This window comes from Eretmochelys imbricata, chromosome 2, assembly GCF_965152235.1.
Source record: "Eretmochelys imbricata isolate rEreImb1 chromosome 2, rEreImb1.hap1, whole genome shotgun sequence".
Classification (NCBI taxonomy): Eukaryota; Metazoa; Chordata; order Testudines; family Cheloniidae; genus Eretmochelys; species Eretmochelys imbricata.
The window spans coordinates 56,836,879-56,855,512 of record NC_135573.1 but is presented as its reverse complement, the minus strand read 5'-3'; the positions used below and the strand labels follow the sequence as shown (position 1 = coordinate 56,855,512).

The following is an 18,634-nucleotide window of genomic DNA, read 5'->3' as shown; positions in this document are numbered from 1 at the left end:
ATCTTTAAAAGGGAACTAAACATTCTTAGTCCTTTGATGATGCTTGAAATCATTGATTACCAAGATATGATCCCCTAATGGGAATGGTTCAGCCTTAGAGTTACAGTAACTCTTTTGGTTCCACTATTGTGATGGGGAATACACACACATACTTCTGGAGTTATGTTTCATATTCGGTGGTAGCACATTCGTATGGGCTCTCACTTTCCCAAAAAGCTTCATAAGACCCCATCGCAGGGTGCTATATCCTAGGTAGGTGACTTCTTGGGTGGCCAGTTGATCATTGGTTGGGTTGACTCTCAAACCTGCCTCCCTGAGAGTCCATAATATTGCGGCCACATGCTGCACATGTTAGGCTCAGCTCTCGCTGTAGATTATGATATTGTCAACATAGGTAGCCCCCAGGCAGCCGTAGCACTCTGTAAATCAGCTGCTGGCAAGTGGCGGCAGCTCCATGAAGTCCAAAGGGCATGGTTTTAAATTTAAATTTAAATATAGCCCCCACAAAATGGGGAAGAAATTTTTTTCTTTAGATTCAGACGTTAAGGGGATTTGCCAGTATCCCTTTATCAAATCAAGGGTGGATATATACTTAGTGGCCTCTGGACGTTCCAGCTATTCGTCGACCCTAGGTATGGGGTACATGTCGAATTCTGAAATGGTGTTCATCTTCCGGAAGTCAATACAGAACCTCCTCATTGACCCATCCAGCTTGGGCACAAGCACAATGGGGCTTCTCCACTAGCTGTGTCACTATTCGAGAACTCCTACTTCTAACGCGGGGCCTGGAGTTTCTGGCAAACTGCCTTCCACATCTTCCTCAGGACTGGTGCTGAGGCCTGAAGTCTGAATTCTGGATTGGGAGGAATGGGGTGGCAAGGAGGCCCTCTTGTCCTTTCCAGGCTTTCAACAGGTTGATGTGATACATCTGGGTCGACTTCCTTTTCCTGAGTTGCTGGATGATCTCCCCAATCCATCTCACCACCTTGAAGGAGCCTTGCCAGTGAGCCAACAACTTGGATTCTGAAGTTTGTAGCAGCTGTAACACTTGGTCTCTGGGCTGGAACATACATAGTGTGGTCCCTTTGTTATAGGCTTGTTCCTGGGTGTGTTGTGCCTTTCTGTAGGTTTTCTCTTGTGAACTCCCCCAGTGTCTTCAATTTCTCCTACAGCTGTATAAAATACCTCACTACATTGTTGTCCTGGTGCTTTGCTCTTCCCAAAGGAGGTCAGAATCCCCCCGGGTTGCTTCCCATATAATAATTCAAATGGGGAGAACCCTGTAGATGCCTGGGGCACCTCACAAATAGTGAACAAGAGAAGGGGGATCAGGCAGTCCCAGTGTCAGGGTTCAGTGGTCACAAACTTTTTCAACATGTTCTTCAATGTTTTGTTAAACTGTTTGACCAGCCCATCGATCTGGGGGTGATACACTGACATCCTTAAGGAGCTGGCCTTCAGTAAGATGCATAGGTGAAATTCATCCCTTGGTCTGTCAATATTTTTCTAGGGATCCCCACCCAGGCAAATATTTTTATGAGTTCACTAGCAATGACAGCTACTATTGCTGACCAGAGGGGAATGGCCTCGAGGTTTCTGGTGGCATAGTCCAAGATTACCAGCACGTATTTGTGCCCTGCTGCAGACTTCTCCAATGGACCCACCATGTCTACACCTATTCGCTTAAAGGGCACTCCCACAATGGGTTACAGTACCAAGGGGAGTTTCAGGACCTTTCTCTGGTCCATGCACTGGCATTTCAGGCACGAGGCGCAATAGTCTCACACCTCCGGGTACACAACAGGCCAGTAGAACCTCAGGGTCACCCTTCCAAGCATCTTCTCTCCCACCAAGTGTCCCCCACATGGAACTGTACGGGCCACTTGTAGTATCTGCCTTCAGAACTTCCTCAGTACTAGGAATTGCATTCTTACCTCTCCAGTCCTAGGATCCTTCATTGCCTGGTACGCTCTCTCCCCTATTAGTTCAAAATGGGTCCACTGTTTCAACTGCTTTACCATCTGCACAGATGAGCTGTTCATAAACTTTGTTCAGGAAGGGGGTGTTTCTTTGTTTTTCCACAACCCCACCCCCCACACACACATTTGACAACAAATCTAGGTGATGAGTGGTGGTGAGCCTCTATGCCCCAGTCGGGTTCAGGCAGCGGGTCTTTCACTCATGAAGATGGTCCTTCTCCTGGGTCTTCATCTTCCTTTGAGCCCCCCTGTTCCCAAGGCTCCCTCTCAGCCACTGTGGCCATTTCCACCTTCCTGGGTCTTCTGGCTCTGCTTTCTCCATGGAAGCACTCTGTCACCCTTCGACCTCTTAGCCAAAGCATGACTGGATAAGCCAGGTCTTTTGCCACGCCAACCTGTACCGTTTCCACATGTTCTTGCACGGTTAGTCATACCTCTCTCATTGGATAGGGTCACATGTGCCCACAGATACACTGGAGGTAGATTATGTCCCTAGCTTTACCTCTGGTCCCCACCAGTCTCTTCCAAACTAAGGTCTGACTACAGTGAGTCTATCAGCCCTTGTACAGCTACTACATCCATTTGTATTGGGACCAACATTTTCCTAAGGCCCCCTCTTTCTAGCCCTGTTCTTGGCTGTCCAGGCCTGACCGTAATTACAGCATGAATGGGCAGTCCTTTCTGAAATGTACTTGCTGGCCACATGCAACATAGCTGCTGGTGGGAGGAGTTGATTTCTTGGTAGGTTCTCCCAAGGTAGAGAATCTGTTTTGATAAGATCGCTCAGCCAAGCCAGGCGGGGCCCCTCCTGGTCAGCAGAGATGGACCGTCAGGTTCCTCTCTTTGCTTTTGTGCCCCCTCCCACTAGGTTTGTGCATCCAAGTTCCCTCAATTACCCTTGTCAGTGTTTGGGTATTGGTGCTCCATGTGGACTTGGGGAGCCCAGGAATGACTTTTGGTGTTTCAGCTTCTAGCCTGAGGGACATCAGGTAGTTCTCTGCCAATGATACTGCCTCTGCCAATGCTTCCGGACGATATCTCACCAACACTAGTGTCCTCCCACTGGAAGGATTTGGGTGAATTGATCTTTTCCACCACTTGAATCCTGGTATGACCCCTGGCTTGAGCTATTGCCAGCAGTGTTCCTTCAAGCTCTGAGTAACTGCCTGTGGCCACACACCTGGGAGAATTTCTCAAGGCAGAACTGTTATCAGTAGGTTTCTGGTGAGATGCTGAAGGCATCTAAGATGGCTGCTTTGACGTGTATGTAGTCTAGGACAGTCAATGAATCAAGATCTCATTCTGTAGCCTGGGCCAGTCTGGTCAAGTAAGGGGCCAATAGGGTGGCCCAGCTCTCTTTAGGCCATCAGGATGCAACAGCCATGCACTCCAAAGTGTGACAAGGAACATCTGGGGTTGTGCACAAGTCCCATTTGGTCAGCTTTACTGGAACAGGTGGGGTTGAACTGGCATCCCCCCCTCCTGCCCCCGATGGACAGGCTCTAGGTCAGTGGCTCTCAACTTTTCCAGACTACTGTACCCCTTTCAGGAGTCTGATTTGTCTTGCGTACCCCCAAATTTCAACTCACTTAAAAACTACTTGCTTACAAAATCAGACATAAAAACACAAGTGTCACAGCACACTGTTACTGAACAATTGCTGACTTTCTCATTTTTACCATATAAATGAACTGGACTATAAATATTGTACTTACATTTCAGCGTATAGTCTGTAGAGCAGCATAAACAGGTCATTGTCTGTATGAAATTTTAGTTTGTACTGACTTCGCTAGTGCTTTTTATGTAGCCTGTTGTAAAATTAGGAGAATATCTAGATGAGTTGATGTGCCCCCTTGAAGGCCTTCGCGTGCCCGTGGGGGTATGCATACCCCTGTTTGTAGGAGCGACACCACCTGCTGGATGAGCCACTGCTCCTGTTCCTGCTGTTCCTCTGCCGTCTCCTAAATCAGCTGTTGCGGCTGCTGTTGCTGCTGTGTAGGTGGCGAGCAGCTGGAGCAGCTGGCTCTGTTGTAGCTGTTACTGGTGGGTTTTGAGATGCCATTTTAGCAGCTCTCGATATCCATCCCTGGTTGTGTGTGTGTGTCTGTTTTCTCTTTTTTGGCCATCATCAGGCCTGGGACACTAACGCTCCCACGTTCTCCAACAAATGTAAGAGGGTCCTTGGTGGGCTGGGTGGCCTAATGGTTAGTACCAACCCACTAGTAGGGGGAGTAGTGATAGGGGAGCCCAGGCCCAGCTGCTCCAACCATGCTCCAACCCAGGGCCCCATGAGGGTCAGCAGTGTTTGGCCTCCAAGGGGGCCCGCTGAGTTACCCTCCTTGGGTCACTTCTTACTGATGCTTTTCTCCCTCAGCTTCTGATACCAGATAGGGTAATAATAGTAAATAATAATAAATAATAATTAAAAAAGAAACACTGTCAGCCCAAACCAGGGTCAGTATACAGCCCTATTCCTTCAAGGAGACGTCTCTGGCACCTTTGACAGGAGTCTGTCTTCCTTGTGCTGCCTTCGCCCTTCTGAACTGGGTTGCTCCCTTTCCAATCTTGTCTCCAGTTGCAGCATGCTCTGCAGGGCTGGAGGGGCAGGTCTACCTGGGCCCAGTACAGTCCTTTAACCCCTTCTGACCCATTTTCGGGTTTGTATACCCCATCACATAGTGTAATCCCCATTTTAGAGAGAGGCTAAGTGACTTGTCCAATGTTACGTAAGAAATTTGTAGCTATGTTGGTCTCAAAAAATTGGAGACACAAAGAGGGTGAAGTAATATCTTTTATTGAACTAACTTCTATTGGTGAAAGAGACAAATTTTCAAGCTACACAGAGACTACCCTATAAGAAAATTGTGGTAAATCAGTATCTTGAAGCCAGGTCTCCCATGTACTATGCTAATGCCCTAGCCATTGGACAATACTTCCTCTGAATTCGAGTTTTGCTATTATCAACTCAGGAGAAAAACATCTAAGAAAGCAGTACAAAAAAAAAAGAGAGAGAGAGAGAGAGAGAGAGAGAGAGAAATGCACTTCTATTATTTTCCCTTGCAGATGTAAATTTTCCAATTACGTATATTTTATAGAACAATCTTGGATCACAAATCTAACAGTATCAGCTCTTTGACCAGTAAATTCAAAATACATAGATTTCTATCAACTATACTATAGTCATAAGCCCCATCTGTAACACAGATATTAAAGCTGAAAAAAGTGCATGTAAAAATCTATATCCAGATCACCACATTAATCTTGAAAAGACATTTAGCTAATACGGATTTCAGTATTATCATCTTTGCTGGTTCAGGGAAATAAGGATCTAATAAATTGCTATAAGGCAAAATTATAATGACTGAATGAGGCTATGCAATTAAGTCATAACTTTTTTAATCACCTTTGAAGTTAAATTTAGAAGAATTATGAGAAAAGGGGCAATTAAATGCCAGACTTTTCAATCTAAGTTCCCCCCATCAAAGATTCAGTTGCCTAAATTGTTTTTCACTATTTCAGTGGAGAGCTGGGTGCAACAATATTTCATCCCTCAACAGAGGAAGCAAGGAATGCTCTTTCAAACAAAAGCTTTACCAGGCTATCAAAATCTTTACGAAGAAAAATAAACTAATCAAGATTGATCTATGAGGCCTCTCAGAAGCTCACAAATTCCAAATGTTCACATACGTTTTAAAGGGAAAAGAAGAGTAGTATTTGGCCAGTATTATCTTCATATCACAACCTCAAATGATGTGTCTTGGTGAAGCATGAGGTGAATAAGCAGGCCAGTTAACATCTATAAACAGCAGAGACATGGACAGTTTTCACAATGACTATTTACATAGTTTTAAACAGCTGTAGTTAAAAAGAATTTTGTACTGAAGTTTTTTAAGACTTATTTTCTGAAGAGAAGCATAGATCTAATTACTTAGAACCTAATTTGGCAAACAAGTGCATGTTTAACTTTTAAGTGTGAGTTGTTCTATTGAAGTTAGTAGGACTATTCAGATGAGTAATGTTATTCATGTGTTTGCAGGATTGCCAGGCCATAATCCTTCTCTTAGGGGGTTACATGAAAAGCTTTTAATATTTAAAAAATGTCATTTATTGATTGAAATATTAAGTGGAAATCACAATAATAAACCTTCCAATTTAGCTTTTCCAAAAAATTAACCTTGTGACCGCTAATGCAAACCAAGCATTTAAAAGAAATCTCAGCCTATTTATTTCACAAAGAAAATGGTAATGACAAAAATTTGCTTCACATGACAATAGTTAAACCAGTTACTTCCCCTCTTGTCCACACTTCCTTCTTCTCTCCCTTCCAAATCATACCAATGTAGCATGTCAAAAATTCTATATACATCAATAATAGTAATATTTTGTACTCCCACAATGCCTTCCATTCTTGGTTCCCAAAGAACTTTAACAAACATCAGCTGAGTAAGACTCACTTCTCTGTAAGGTAGATATTATCCCTATCTTACAGGTGGGGAAATGGAGGCAGAAAGAGACTAAGGACCATATCCATCACACAAAATGCCTGTGGCAAAACCTGGAACAGAACGTAGTTCTCCTAATTCCCCAAACTGTGCTTTAACCCCTAGACCAAAATACAGAAAAAAAAGCCACATGTAATTTCCCCCCTGGGGAAAGGAAGAGAGAAAGAAGGAAAGAACCACATTTGACAGGCGCTAGCCACATCATTTAATGCATGTCTGGAAGGCACTTAAAGGGCTTGTCTACACATGAACTGGAACCAAAATAATTACATTACTTTTAATTCGCAATTTTAATTATTTTGGTGCAAGTCTGCATGTGATGGTCACTCTTATTTCTGATTAAGAACGTCCTATTTCAACTTCTCCTAAATCAATTTTTTTACAGATTTAGGTTAAATCAAAATAGGACATTCTTAATAAAAAAAAAAAAAATCCACACACAGACTTGCACCAAAATAACTAAAGATGTGAACTAAAGCCTATTTAGTTATTTTGGTTCCAGTTTGTGTATGGACAAGCCCAGATACTACGGTGATGGGTACAGGTCAAGAACCTTAATAAAATAGAAGAAAAAAGACCAAACTTCCTCTCTTTCCCAAAATATGCATCCTGATTCTTCTGTCATTTACGTTGGTGTAAGAGAGAAAAGGATCAGGCCCATGATCTTCAAATAATTAACTGCACACTAATATAGTTCTTTACAACTGTGCTCTATCTAAATTTAATGCACTTTCTGGCTTAACAATTTTGAGATACACATGCAACTTTCATAATATATGAGACGGTGCAAATGACTTGGATGTTCAGCACTTTAAAACAGACTCACAATAGAAAAACAGAAAATCGGCATACCAGCTTGTAGCCGTGCATTCGCTGACGACCCAGTTCAAGTTTACTCAGAAAGTAGGTGTCATAACAGGAATTCAACTAATTATAGTAATATTACTAAATATCAGTTATGTTGATATTGCACTAACACTGAACTACAACAGCTGGAAGGAGAGGAGAATTATATAGCAGAAACAGATGCATTCTTACATGCTGTGTGTGAGAACTTCTCCACATACATCTGCAATTTTTTAAAATTCCTCCTACTTCTTAGAACAACCTTTTGCTAATTTTCTACAATTTTCTGCTCCACTAACTTAAAAGTCATTTCCTTAAGAAAACACATGACAGACAACTTGAGTGACTGATTATATTGTGCCATCACTTTGTTTTTCTCTGAGGCCTTTCTTTAAGAGGATGGATGTTAGTGTAAATGACAGAAAGGGGAGCTTCGCATAGGATTTCACTTGTGTTCAAAGACGAGTTAATGCAACCTCACTGAGGTGCAATCAACTTGACAAATGGATGCTGTGCAACCCCGTGCCTCCCACTGAAACCCGAGCGCCTGATTTACACAATATTCTCCTGTAAACTGAAGCAAGAACAAATTCCAGACAGACTTAATGCTGCTTTGCTGTATAATGGGTTGATTTGATAATTCTTCCCACGTAATGAAATCTGATAATACTGGGAAAAAATACATCAGAAAGAATGGAATACATTAATGAACTTGTAAAAATACACTTAAATCTTAACAAGTTCAGTAAACAAAAAAGAAACTTAGCTCAAACCAGGAGTGTCTTTATATGCAGCCAGTGGGTCTCATATTTAAGACTGCAGCTAGTGAAAGACGTCGAGTTTCTAGTTACACCTAACAACATACATCATACCTTTCTTAAGATGATCAAGAAAAGAAAATTACTGAAATATCAAAGTAAGCTTTGAAAAGTGTTAGTATGTCTCACATTCCCGTTTCCCCAAACCACACAAATGATTTCATAGGAAAATGTAAGTCAGGTAGAGAAAGGTTTTTCCCCCAAGACTCAGTATTCATTGGTTATCTGGACCATAAAAGAGGATAAGACAAGAAATTCAATAATAGTTTTTTAAAATCTAACTTTCTGGTAACATCTATTGAAAACAACTAAGACAATTTAGTTTAAAAATCATCTTTTACACCAGTGTGACTATATCCACAAAAATTATCTGAATGTTTCTATAAGGAAAAAAGCAATAGAGAATGACTGGGTTTTTTTTTAAAAGAAATAAAATTTCTTTCTAGCACATGACTATAAACTACACAGATTGGCATTGTTTCCTACAAATGAACATTGTGCCTGCGGACCACAATTGCAATCAGAAACTTTTCACACATGTAAAAGTCGAATAGTGCAGAAATTTTAGGATTCTATTTACTTTGCTGTTGTCACAAATAAAAGAAAAAAAAACTTATACAAACATTTAAAGCTGAAGTGAATGGATTTCAACAGCTGCTGATTTGGTGACATTGGGAATCCCAACGGAGATGTCCTGCTGAATTAACGTCTTGGAAATGTTAAAAAGAAACTTCAAACAGACCTTGTTTAGCAGGCGGTCGAAGATCTCTCTGTGGGGATCATGTGAAGACCAGCAGAGCAGTCACTCAGTCATGAATCAGACTTGTCAATAGTTGCCTATTTTCTCAACAGGTGTCTCAATCATGAACACAATCCTTTCCCCCCATAATCCTCTTATTTAACAGAAATCAATCCACCGTCTGCACAGCACAATAGTTTTGCTCATACAAATCTTATCTTATTGATTGTCTAATAACTCACATATCTCTAATGTGATTATTGAATTTTATATTTGCTCTTAACCATCTTCTACCCTGCCTACTTACAGGAACACAGAAAGTATGAGAACTGTAGTGCCGGAGTTATAAAGCATTTAATCCTTTGTTATTGCTGCAGATGAGCACAGCAAACACTATGCTATCATTCCCTGGTTTATGGCATATTTATACATTGCTGTTATATTGCAGGTTCTTGTTATTAGTCATTGCTCAATAATAATCCTGCATTAGAACAGAAATTATATATTTTGTGGCAATAATCAGCCTAACCTTAATATAAACAAGAAGGTAGGAAAAATATTCTCACTGAGGGAATGCATCTCCATCAAAACAATTAAACACAGCATTTTAAGAACTCTCTCCAAAGCCATTTTCAGGGAGAAAAATATAACTTCCCATTTAACGTATTCTAAATAATCTTGATTCACCATTTTCAACAGTATTTTTGCAACTGAAATTAGGTACTTTTCTAAATTTCTAAATTTAAAATTACATACAATTTGTCACCTTAATAAAGTGTATAAATACACATGCCTATGTTTTTTGAATGACATCAGTGTCAAACATCACACATAAAAAGAGACTGAGATTCTTTTTCTTTTATTACATGGAGTCTGGGTCAAAAGTAAGTGACAAACCAGTAAAATTTTCTAACACACTTAATGAACTTGGATAAATTAAATTATTTACAATTTGAGCTAATTTATTCATTCAAACCTGTGTTGCTCATTTACATTTTAAACTTCTTGCTGTTATTTTTTTTAATTTTCTGACCTCATCCTTTGTATTTATAGAATATCAATCTCCTATGGAATATCTGTTTTATAAAACAATTAGAGCACATTATCAGCAATATGCATGATATCTGCAGTTTCATTCCTACAGCAAGAACGGCACCATTCCTGCATGACTCACAAATCAAACATAAAAAGAAACTCACCAAACAAAAAAAAGTCACAGCTTTGCTGCAGTGTTTTCAGATCATAAGTCCCTTCATATCAAACCTTTGTAAGCAAGCTCCCCAAGGAAGTTAAATTCTCCAAACATACTGTTCAATTTCATAATTTCCAAATGCCTCTGAATCTCATGTCAAACAAGTTAGAAAGTAAAACTTTTTCAGTTTCGTCACGCCAACTCTATGTCAAAATTTTTCCACATAGTTGAATAACATGAAAGTGCAGCAATAGTTCCTGACACCCTCAATTTAAAAACTTATGATATACTACCTTGGAGCAAAGACTTGTTTAAATACTATCTGTAACATCAGTAAACTATGTGTACCACCTGTGCTGTAACTTGAATTACCACAATGTAAGACTACACAAAGAGATCGTCTCAGATTTCAGCAGAAAGACCATTTGTATTAATAGAAGTCCACATCAAAATCAAATTATTCACTATATTCCCCAATTTTAAAATGTTATTCAATTATATATCTCATATACACACACTATTCATTATACAGGATATACTACAGTGACAGGCCTATTAAAGTATCTGGATAAATACAGAGAGACACACAGTATAGCCCAGATCTTGGAAACACTAGGTATGTGAGTAACATTACACACAAGTAGTCCCATTGGAATCAAATTAAGTACATGCATAAATGTTTCCGTAACACACATTAAAGTGTAGGTAATATATGTAGGTGAGACATATTCATTAAATACTATTTGAAACATCAGTAATCAAACAAGTCTTTGCTTTCAGGTAATGTGTTTTTAAATTGAGGGTGACAGGAATTACAGCTTCAATTTCATGCTATCCAACAGCGTGAAAGAATTTTGGCATGCAGCTGGAATGATAAATTGATTTTTTTCAGTGGGATCACTCAGAAGCATAATGTTGCTCCCATATGTAGGCGTTTGCAGGATCAGGATGTAGAATGTTTCTAAAATATTTATGTTATCTGAAGTCAGTTTTGACAGTTACACATAAGACATCAAATGGTAAAATATATAGGCAGACGTATTCAGGGAACATAAATACATTCCTGTACAAAAAGTCCCTTTAAAGTATATTAAACTATATTTTCTAAATCACAAAAGCAGAGCTCCCTAACGGATGATCCTGCCAGATGCTGCGTACTGACTGAGCAGTGCTGAGTGGGTGCTCAGTCACATTTAGGTACTATTCAGTATCTGCACTTTGTAGGATCAGGGTGTAACATAACAAATCCAGCAGATTAAAATTTTAAAATGTATTTCCAACAACTGAATTGAAACAGATCATGACCAAGAAAAGTAGTTTTAGGGTAAGCTGATCTTTGCACCTTAAATGTAAAGATTTTCTACTTCCAACGTATGCTATAAATCCTCGTTGCACTCTGTTCTCACCCACAAAGACCCTGAATCTATGGTGATGCAGGTATACTAGTGCAAACATCTGATGCTGACACACTGCCATGGTGCAACCTGGAGCTTTCATTGGGGTGAACTGCACTGGTGCTAGCTCTATCTTAGATGGGTATAGCACCTCATCATCAGGGCTTGCATGAATAATCAATTGCACATGTGTTTGCAGAGTGATGCCATAGCAAAGAGAGCAAATGTGATCCTTGGAAGTTTAAGCAGGGGACTATCAAGTAGAAGTGGGGAGGTGTTATCATCACTGTATGAGGCATTAGTGAGACCATTGCTGGAATACTGTGTCAGTTCTAGAGTCTACTCTTTTAAAAGGACATTGATAAATTGGAAAGAGTTCAGAAAAGACCTACAAGGATGATACGAAGTATGGAAAATCTTCCTTACATTGAGAGAATGAAGCTAAAATGAGGAAAAGAATTCTGATACTAGAGGGCTCTTTAATCTAGCAGACTGAAGCACAACAAGAGCTAATCAATTGAACCTGAAGCTACACAAATTCAGACTAGAAATAAGGTACAAGTTTTAACAGGATAATTAACCATTGGAACAACTTACCTAGTTATGCGAAGTCTTTAAATCAAGACTGGATGTCATCCTAAAAAAGATTCTCTAGCTCCATCAGAAGTTGTAGGTTTGATGCTGGAATTAGTGGGTGAAATTCTATGGCCTATGTTATGCAGAAAATCAGCCTACATGATCATCAGACTACATTTCTGTCCTCAAAATCTCTGAATCACTATAGCTACACTGGGGTACTACACCAGTGCCAAAAAACCACTATAGAAAAGGTCTGAGTGTGCACACCTGCAGTTTCCATTGTATTCTTTGTCTGCTGGAGAAAAATGGGATTTGACACTACTTCTGCCCCCATAGTTCCTAAAACCAGTGCATCCTCCAAGAGCTGCTAAGGCTGGCCTCGTCCATACAATGTGCCATCTCAATGGCTCTCAATGGCTCTTGGGTAGCTCACTATTCAATTGTCAAATGAACGTAGGTCTAGATCAAGCTCTTAGTATACCTCCCCAAGGGGAGCATAAGGAGGCAGTGTGCCTCTTAAGGCTACAGTTTAGCCTGTTCTCAAGTGTGACAGGCAGTGACCTCCTTTTGTCTTCAATCAATTTACCGCTACCTTTCCATGCTTTCCCCCTTGTCTTTTTTTAAACCATTAACACAAATTTCCTCTTTAGTTTCCTCAGGCCAGCAAGTGGCAATACCATCTGCCCGATTAAAAAAACAAGAATTATCAGAAGAAAATAAAAGTGAACCAATGGAGATTCAGAGTATGAATTATTAGTATTATTGGCTGGAATCTGCAGTTTCCCAGTCATCCTCACGGAAGACTATAGTACTGCATTTTGGTCTGTGTGACACTGTGGGAGGCCCTTAGGCCTGGTCTATGTACAAAAATTGCATGGTTTTAATCAAAGGCATCATGTTAAACACACACAGTGCAACTTTGTGTGTGTACTCTTTACATTTAAAGTTTAAGCCTGGCTTATGTTGATTTATCTTGCACCTGTAATTGTGTAAATCTATGTAGACCAGTCCTCATTAAGTCCAGTAGAACTATTCACATGCATAAAGTTATACACATATGTAAATATTCCCAGGATCAGGACACTTAGATCAAATTTTAAAAGTAGACTTTCATTCTGGGTACCAATTTGAGACACTCAGGGTCTAAATTTTAGAAGTGCTGAGCACCTACATCTGAAGATGCTGAGAGCTGTGGGTGCTCAGTGCTTCTGAAAATCAGGACCAATGGGTCAAGCTGGATGTCCAGAATCAGAGGGCACTTCTGAAAATGTGACCCTTTGCCTTTTCCTCAAGGTCTGCATATGTTTTCATTTGTGCTTTGTTCTGTGTATTTTTGAAACTTCACAACTAAATCATTTTCTGTGCTAAAATTACCTGTGTACTATTATTATCCCATTGTGTACGCACTCTCCATTACACCACTGATGTTCCAAAACTTGTTTCAGCACTTTAAGAAGAGAGTCTTAACACTACAACCTGAAGGCTGTGCAATAAGGCTTTTTTGTTATGCTTCTCATTCTCTCCTTCACACACAAATCTTTAAGTCTGAGAGGAATCTACTAATTTTTGTTTCATCTAATCATAACTTTGTTCCAAAACAAAGTGCTTTTCCAAGCTGTCTTCAGCACATTTTAATCACATTGCCTTGTACTATAGCATTGTTGGTTTATTACAGGTTATTCCCCAGTTCAAACCCTCACTCCAGATGTTCCTTATGTTCTTTTACACTTTCCTCAAGTTCCATACTTCCTGCTTTTGCATTAGTTTCAATACTGTTCGCTTCACTCTATAACTTACTTTGTTAGTTTTTCCCCTTATAATACTTTAACACACTGCATGCTGTAGTATTTCCACAGTCCACATAGGTACACAAACCTGTTGGCTTGTTTTTCTGAAAGACATACCTTAGTGAACACAGGATACTCTGCTTTTGAGATCAAAGCTTAGCTTGCTCTTCTGGCATTCAGTGACACCTCTTTATATAAAACACAGCCTTGACAATTTGACTTGTCTCCTGGCTTAAAGCAAGTCATTTTTTTTGACAGACAAGTAAATATGACTTTATCGTTATCATCATGGTGAAGACAGGCAAGTAGATTTCGCACCTGGTAAGTAAACTCAAAGACCAATTTTGCACGGTAGAGACAACATGCCCTGAAGTATGTGTTAGCACATTAATTTCTCTTATTGAACAACTGACACATGCTGTACTGAAAAGTCTATTGAGGGCTCAATCACACAATCAAGTACTGGCCTGCTCTGGGGCTGGTGGAGAGCCACACTGACTCAGTAGGATTTCCATGAGGCAGCATAGCTCCCTTACTACTACATCCCACAAGTGCGGTGGTGCATACTTCTCTTCATGATAAGGCAGTTCTGCAGGCTGCTGCAGAAGGCTTTTATGGAGTTATGGCTCTACCCCCTCCCCACTCATTCAGTGTGGAGTCTCCTTACTCCCCTTCTCCCCATGTACTGATGCAGAACCCCAACCACATTCCAGATGTTAACTGTAATGTACTTTATTTTTTCCTTTTCAGTATGTCTCTGTAAACTTTTGCATTGAATGATAAAGTCAGGTGTCCCGATTGCAGAGTTTGTTTAAATTTTCAACTGAAATGTTCATTACGTGATGTTGATCTTTTAGCACCTGACACTTAATATGTGTAACTGCCATGGGGAAAGGAACATAATACTCAGAAAGAATACAAGTCCAGCAGCAGGTTTGCATTCTCAGCCCACTATCTATAAAAGTTTGGGGGCAACTGTAGTTTCTTCTTAAAGTCAGAGACACACTAATGCAAAACATCTTGTGAGAACTGGACAAATTAAAATCAGGTCCTTTACCTCCTTTGCTCAGATGTTATCGTCTCTAAGTGTAATGTAATTAATTTAAAACTATTACTTTCTATTTTAAGTGAAGAGTTGTATTCTCTCAAACACAATTTCCTCACACTCTACTAACCATGGAGAGGGATGGCTAGAAGCTACAAATCTTTAGGTTCTCCACTGATGCATTAACTAAACAAAAAAGACAACTTTACTTGTTTCAGAAGGCTTTATTAGAACAGGAATCTTTGAAGACAAACACAAAAGATTCTAGTATGTTTAGATTTTATAATGTAAACAACTAATTTAATGCATCACTAATGATATACAATAGACGCCATCTTGCAACACGAATGCAAGTAAGACACTGATGTAATCTGTGAGAGATTTCAAAGCAATTAATTTGGGAATAGGAAAAGAACCTCTATTGTGTAAACTCTCCCTGTTTTTCTTTTAAGTAATAATTAGAAAATGTAGCCATTTGCATTTGTTAAAGTTAACAAGCCATCACTAGAAGTCGCTTCTAAACTTTAAAGTACATTTGGCAGTTGTATAGACTTAACTTTCTAGATTATTGGTTGGAAGGTTTTTAAAGTGTTAGTTAGGATTTCCACAAATCATTTAGGTTTTTTAATTTATGGTCATAAAACTATAAAGTTTTGCAAAAGTTCTCAAAATGTTTCAAAACATTTTGTGCAATCCTCCCTGGCATGTCATCAGACTCTTTAGATGGTCAGACCTTTTGTTCTACAAGGGCAAACAAGGCCCAGAGAGAAAGTTTTATATTAGGTGCAGCTTTCCTTCACAGTGCTGCCAATGCACCTCAGACTTGAACTGCAATAACCCTTAATATTGTAGCAACTGGCTCACAGACGATAGCAACAAATCCTGCCATATCGTGCTCTCCGTGCAGTGGAGATATGATGTGGACAATGCCCACTAGGAATTAGAATGAATCCACCAAACATTCCTTACTTTTCCTACACCGTCTTTTAAAAGTAAGATTTCAAGAAGTGAAAGTTTATTACATTCACCATTTGTGAAGCCAATTTCCCCAAAATATCTTTGCAGCCACCCCTATCCAGACAATGCCCCTTTCTCTCTTGCCTAGCTCCCTTTTAAGCCCACACCACTTTATACAATGATTATGGAGATTAGAAAACAATGTCAAATGGTCCCTCCTGGTTTTAATACTCTATTAGTTTAGTGATTGTCCCTCACAAACATGTCCACATGCACAACGATGTGCATGTTCTCGCACACATTAATTAATTTGCTTATTTATTGTGAGGCATAATCCTTTTAACTGATGTACACTGGAAACCAAGGCCCCAATCCTGCATTGTTCTCTGCATTGATGGACTGATGCACCTGTGCAGAGCCTCACTGATATCATAGAGCTTCATATGCGCACAGAAGTCTGCCCACATAATTGACAAAGTGGTATAGGCAGTGTTGTTGTAGGTGTGTTGGTCCCAGGATAATAGGGAGACAAGGTGGGTAAGGTAATATTTTTAATTGGACCAACTTCTGTTGGTGAGAGAGACAAGCTTTTGAGCTTACATCCGTGTAAGTTCTACAGAAGTCAGCTCTATCACATGGCACCTTCAAGGAAGGGGAGGTTGATTACGAGATACGGCAACCCAGGAAAAGGAATGCTTAGGTGTATAACATTAACCTGCTGAAGGCCTGGAAGGGACAAGAGAGCCTCCTCATGACCCCACTCCCCCAAGATCCACAACTCGGACCTCAGGCCTTGGCACCAGGAGGCTACACACCAGTACCTGCCAGGAAGGACTTTCAGCCTGACCGAGAGCAACTGGTACACAACAGTGGTCAAATTATTCCCTGAGGTGTTTTTGGTGGTACCTGGGATATAATGTGGCATAGGGATAAATATTACAATTTAGCGATCGTTTCACATCAGAAACTCATACAAGTGTATTGTGGTGGGAATACTTTACTGCATTAACTGTTTAAAAAGAGTGTTAAATATTTAGGAACTATACTAAGGTCAGAGTGATTTATTTAACAACTTTACATTGAACTGATGGCCACACACAATTGAAGGTTTATGCTCCCAGTCATCAATTCAAGCTACTGAAATTGCAGCTCTTGCAAGCAACAGGTGTCCTGCTTATTTAAATGAATGTGCAGAGGGTATATTAATTGCTCAGGGTAACTAAATTATATGGCATTGAATCTGTTCTACAGCACGTGTCTTATTTAAGTGGATGTGCCTTTATCAGGTTGCAGTCAAACAATCTACTGTATTAGATTTACAAATGTTTAACAAGATGCACAGGTGATAGGCTGAAAAGTCAACAGAGCTTCAGCAGCTGTTGTACAAGACTGAAACATGCTGACTAGGCATGAAAGTAGGGCTTAGAGTAGAATACTTAAAGGATAGTCTGCCTTATGTTGGTATGCAGAACACATAACACATAATATAAATAACTATGATATACTGTACTTTCTATGTAATTTTTACTCAGTGTAAGCAATTTGGGAGACAGAGTGCTCTATATTACCCACACTGAGAAGTTCCAGGTCTCCTGCCTTCCTGAGCCTAACCATACAACATGATTTTAAAATACAAAAGTAAATGAAGAGTTCTCTCACAGACAGCTGAAGATGAGACTAATGCTGAGGGATTAAATTTTTCAGCTACGGTGGACACGGGATGAAAAAAATCATATCTCGGGAGAAGGCATTTTGGTGTGTATGGATGGAAGAGCGGGAGGATTCTATCTGAAGGTGGTATATTAAGTTAAATGGCCCTTGTAGCCTGCCCTGGATGTCACTACTCTTCAGTCACCAATATCAAGTGGCCAAGAGGTTTGAACAATATTGTCACCAGCAGGGGATGTGGCGGTGTAGAGGATATGATTGGTTGTAGGAGATTATGCCCTTTGATCTCTGTAGAGGTTGAGAAGGAGAGCCCAAGCAGAGATATAAAGAGTAACAGAGATCAGGCCTGATTGAGAAGTTTAATTTTCAGGACATTGTTTTGGTTTGGCTTGATGTTTCCATATTGATATTTATATCACTGCTATGTTGAGGGAAAAGCAAGTTACAAGAAATGTGTTTTGTTACTGACTAAAGTTGCTGACATTTGTCATCATCCTGACAGCACAGTATGAAGAGGAGGTGACCAGCGCTCTGTGGAGAAAGAAGCGGTTCAGGACTATTTAGAAAAGCTGGACGAGCACAAGTCCATGGGGCCGGACGCACTGCATCCAAGGGTGCTAAAATAGTTGGCGGATGTGATTGCAGAGCCATTGGCCATTATCTTTGAGAACTCATGGCGATCTGACGAGGTTCTGGATGACTGGAAAAAGGCTAATGTAGTGTCCATCTTTAAAAAAGGGAAGGAGGAGGATCCAGGGAACTACAGGCCAGTCAGCCTCACCTCAGTCCCCGGAAAAATCATGGAGCAGGTCCTCAAGGAATCCACTTTGAAGCACTTCGAGGAGAGGAAAGTGATCAGGAACAGTCAGCATGGATTCACCAAGAGCAAGTCATGCCTGACTAACCTGATTGCCTTCTATGATGAGATAACTGGCTCTGTGCATGAGGGGAAAGCAGTGGATGAGTTATTCCTTGACTTTAGCAAAGCTTTTGATATGATCTCCCACAGTGTTCTTGCCAGCAAGTTAAAGAAGTATGGGCTGGATGAATGGACTATAAGGTGGATAGAAAGCTGGCTAGATTGTCAGGCTCAATGAGTAGTGATCAATGGCTCCATGTCTAGTTGGC

The 18,634-nt window shown here is 40.2% G+C and overlaps 1 protein-coding gene across 10 annotated transcripts in view; it reads right to left on the bottom strand.

Annotated features, from left to right (window-relative positions):
- The window catches only part of STAU2 (staufen double-stranded RNA binding protein 2), a 225,879-nt gene that overhangs the window by 55,814 nt on the left and 151,431 nt on the right, over positions 1 to 18,634 (bottom strand). Inside the window, exon 15 of one of the 10 annotated variants that reach the window (XM_077810136.1) lies at positions 4,887 to 4,959. The exons of 8 other annotated variants lie outside the window; for them this stretch is intronic. In XM_077810136.1, coding sequence (XP_077666262.1) covers positions 4,945 to 4,959 — 15 coding nt within the window. In that variant the 3' untranslated portion in view covers positions 4,887 to 4,944. Of the gene's footprint in view, positions 1 to 4,886; positions 4,960 to 5,696; positions 5,776 to 18,634 lie in introns of those variants that run through there. One more of the 10 variants, XM_077810133.1, reaches the window with a different exon arrangement.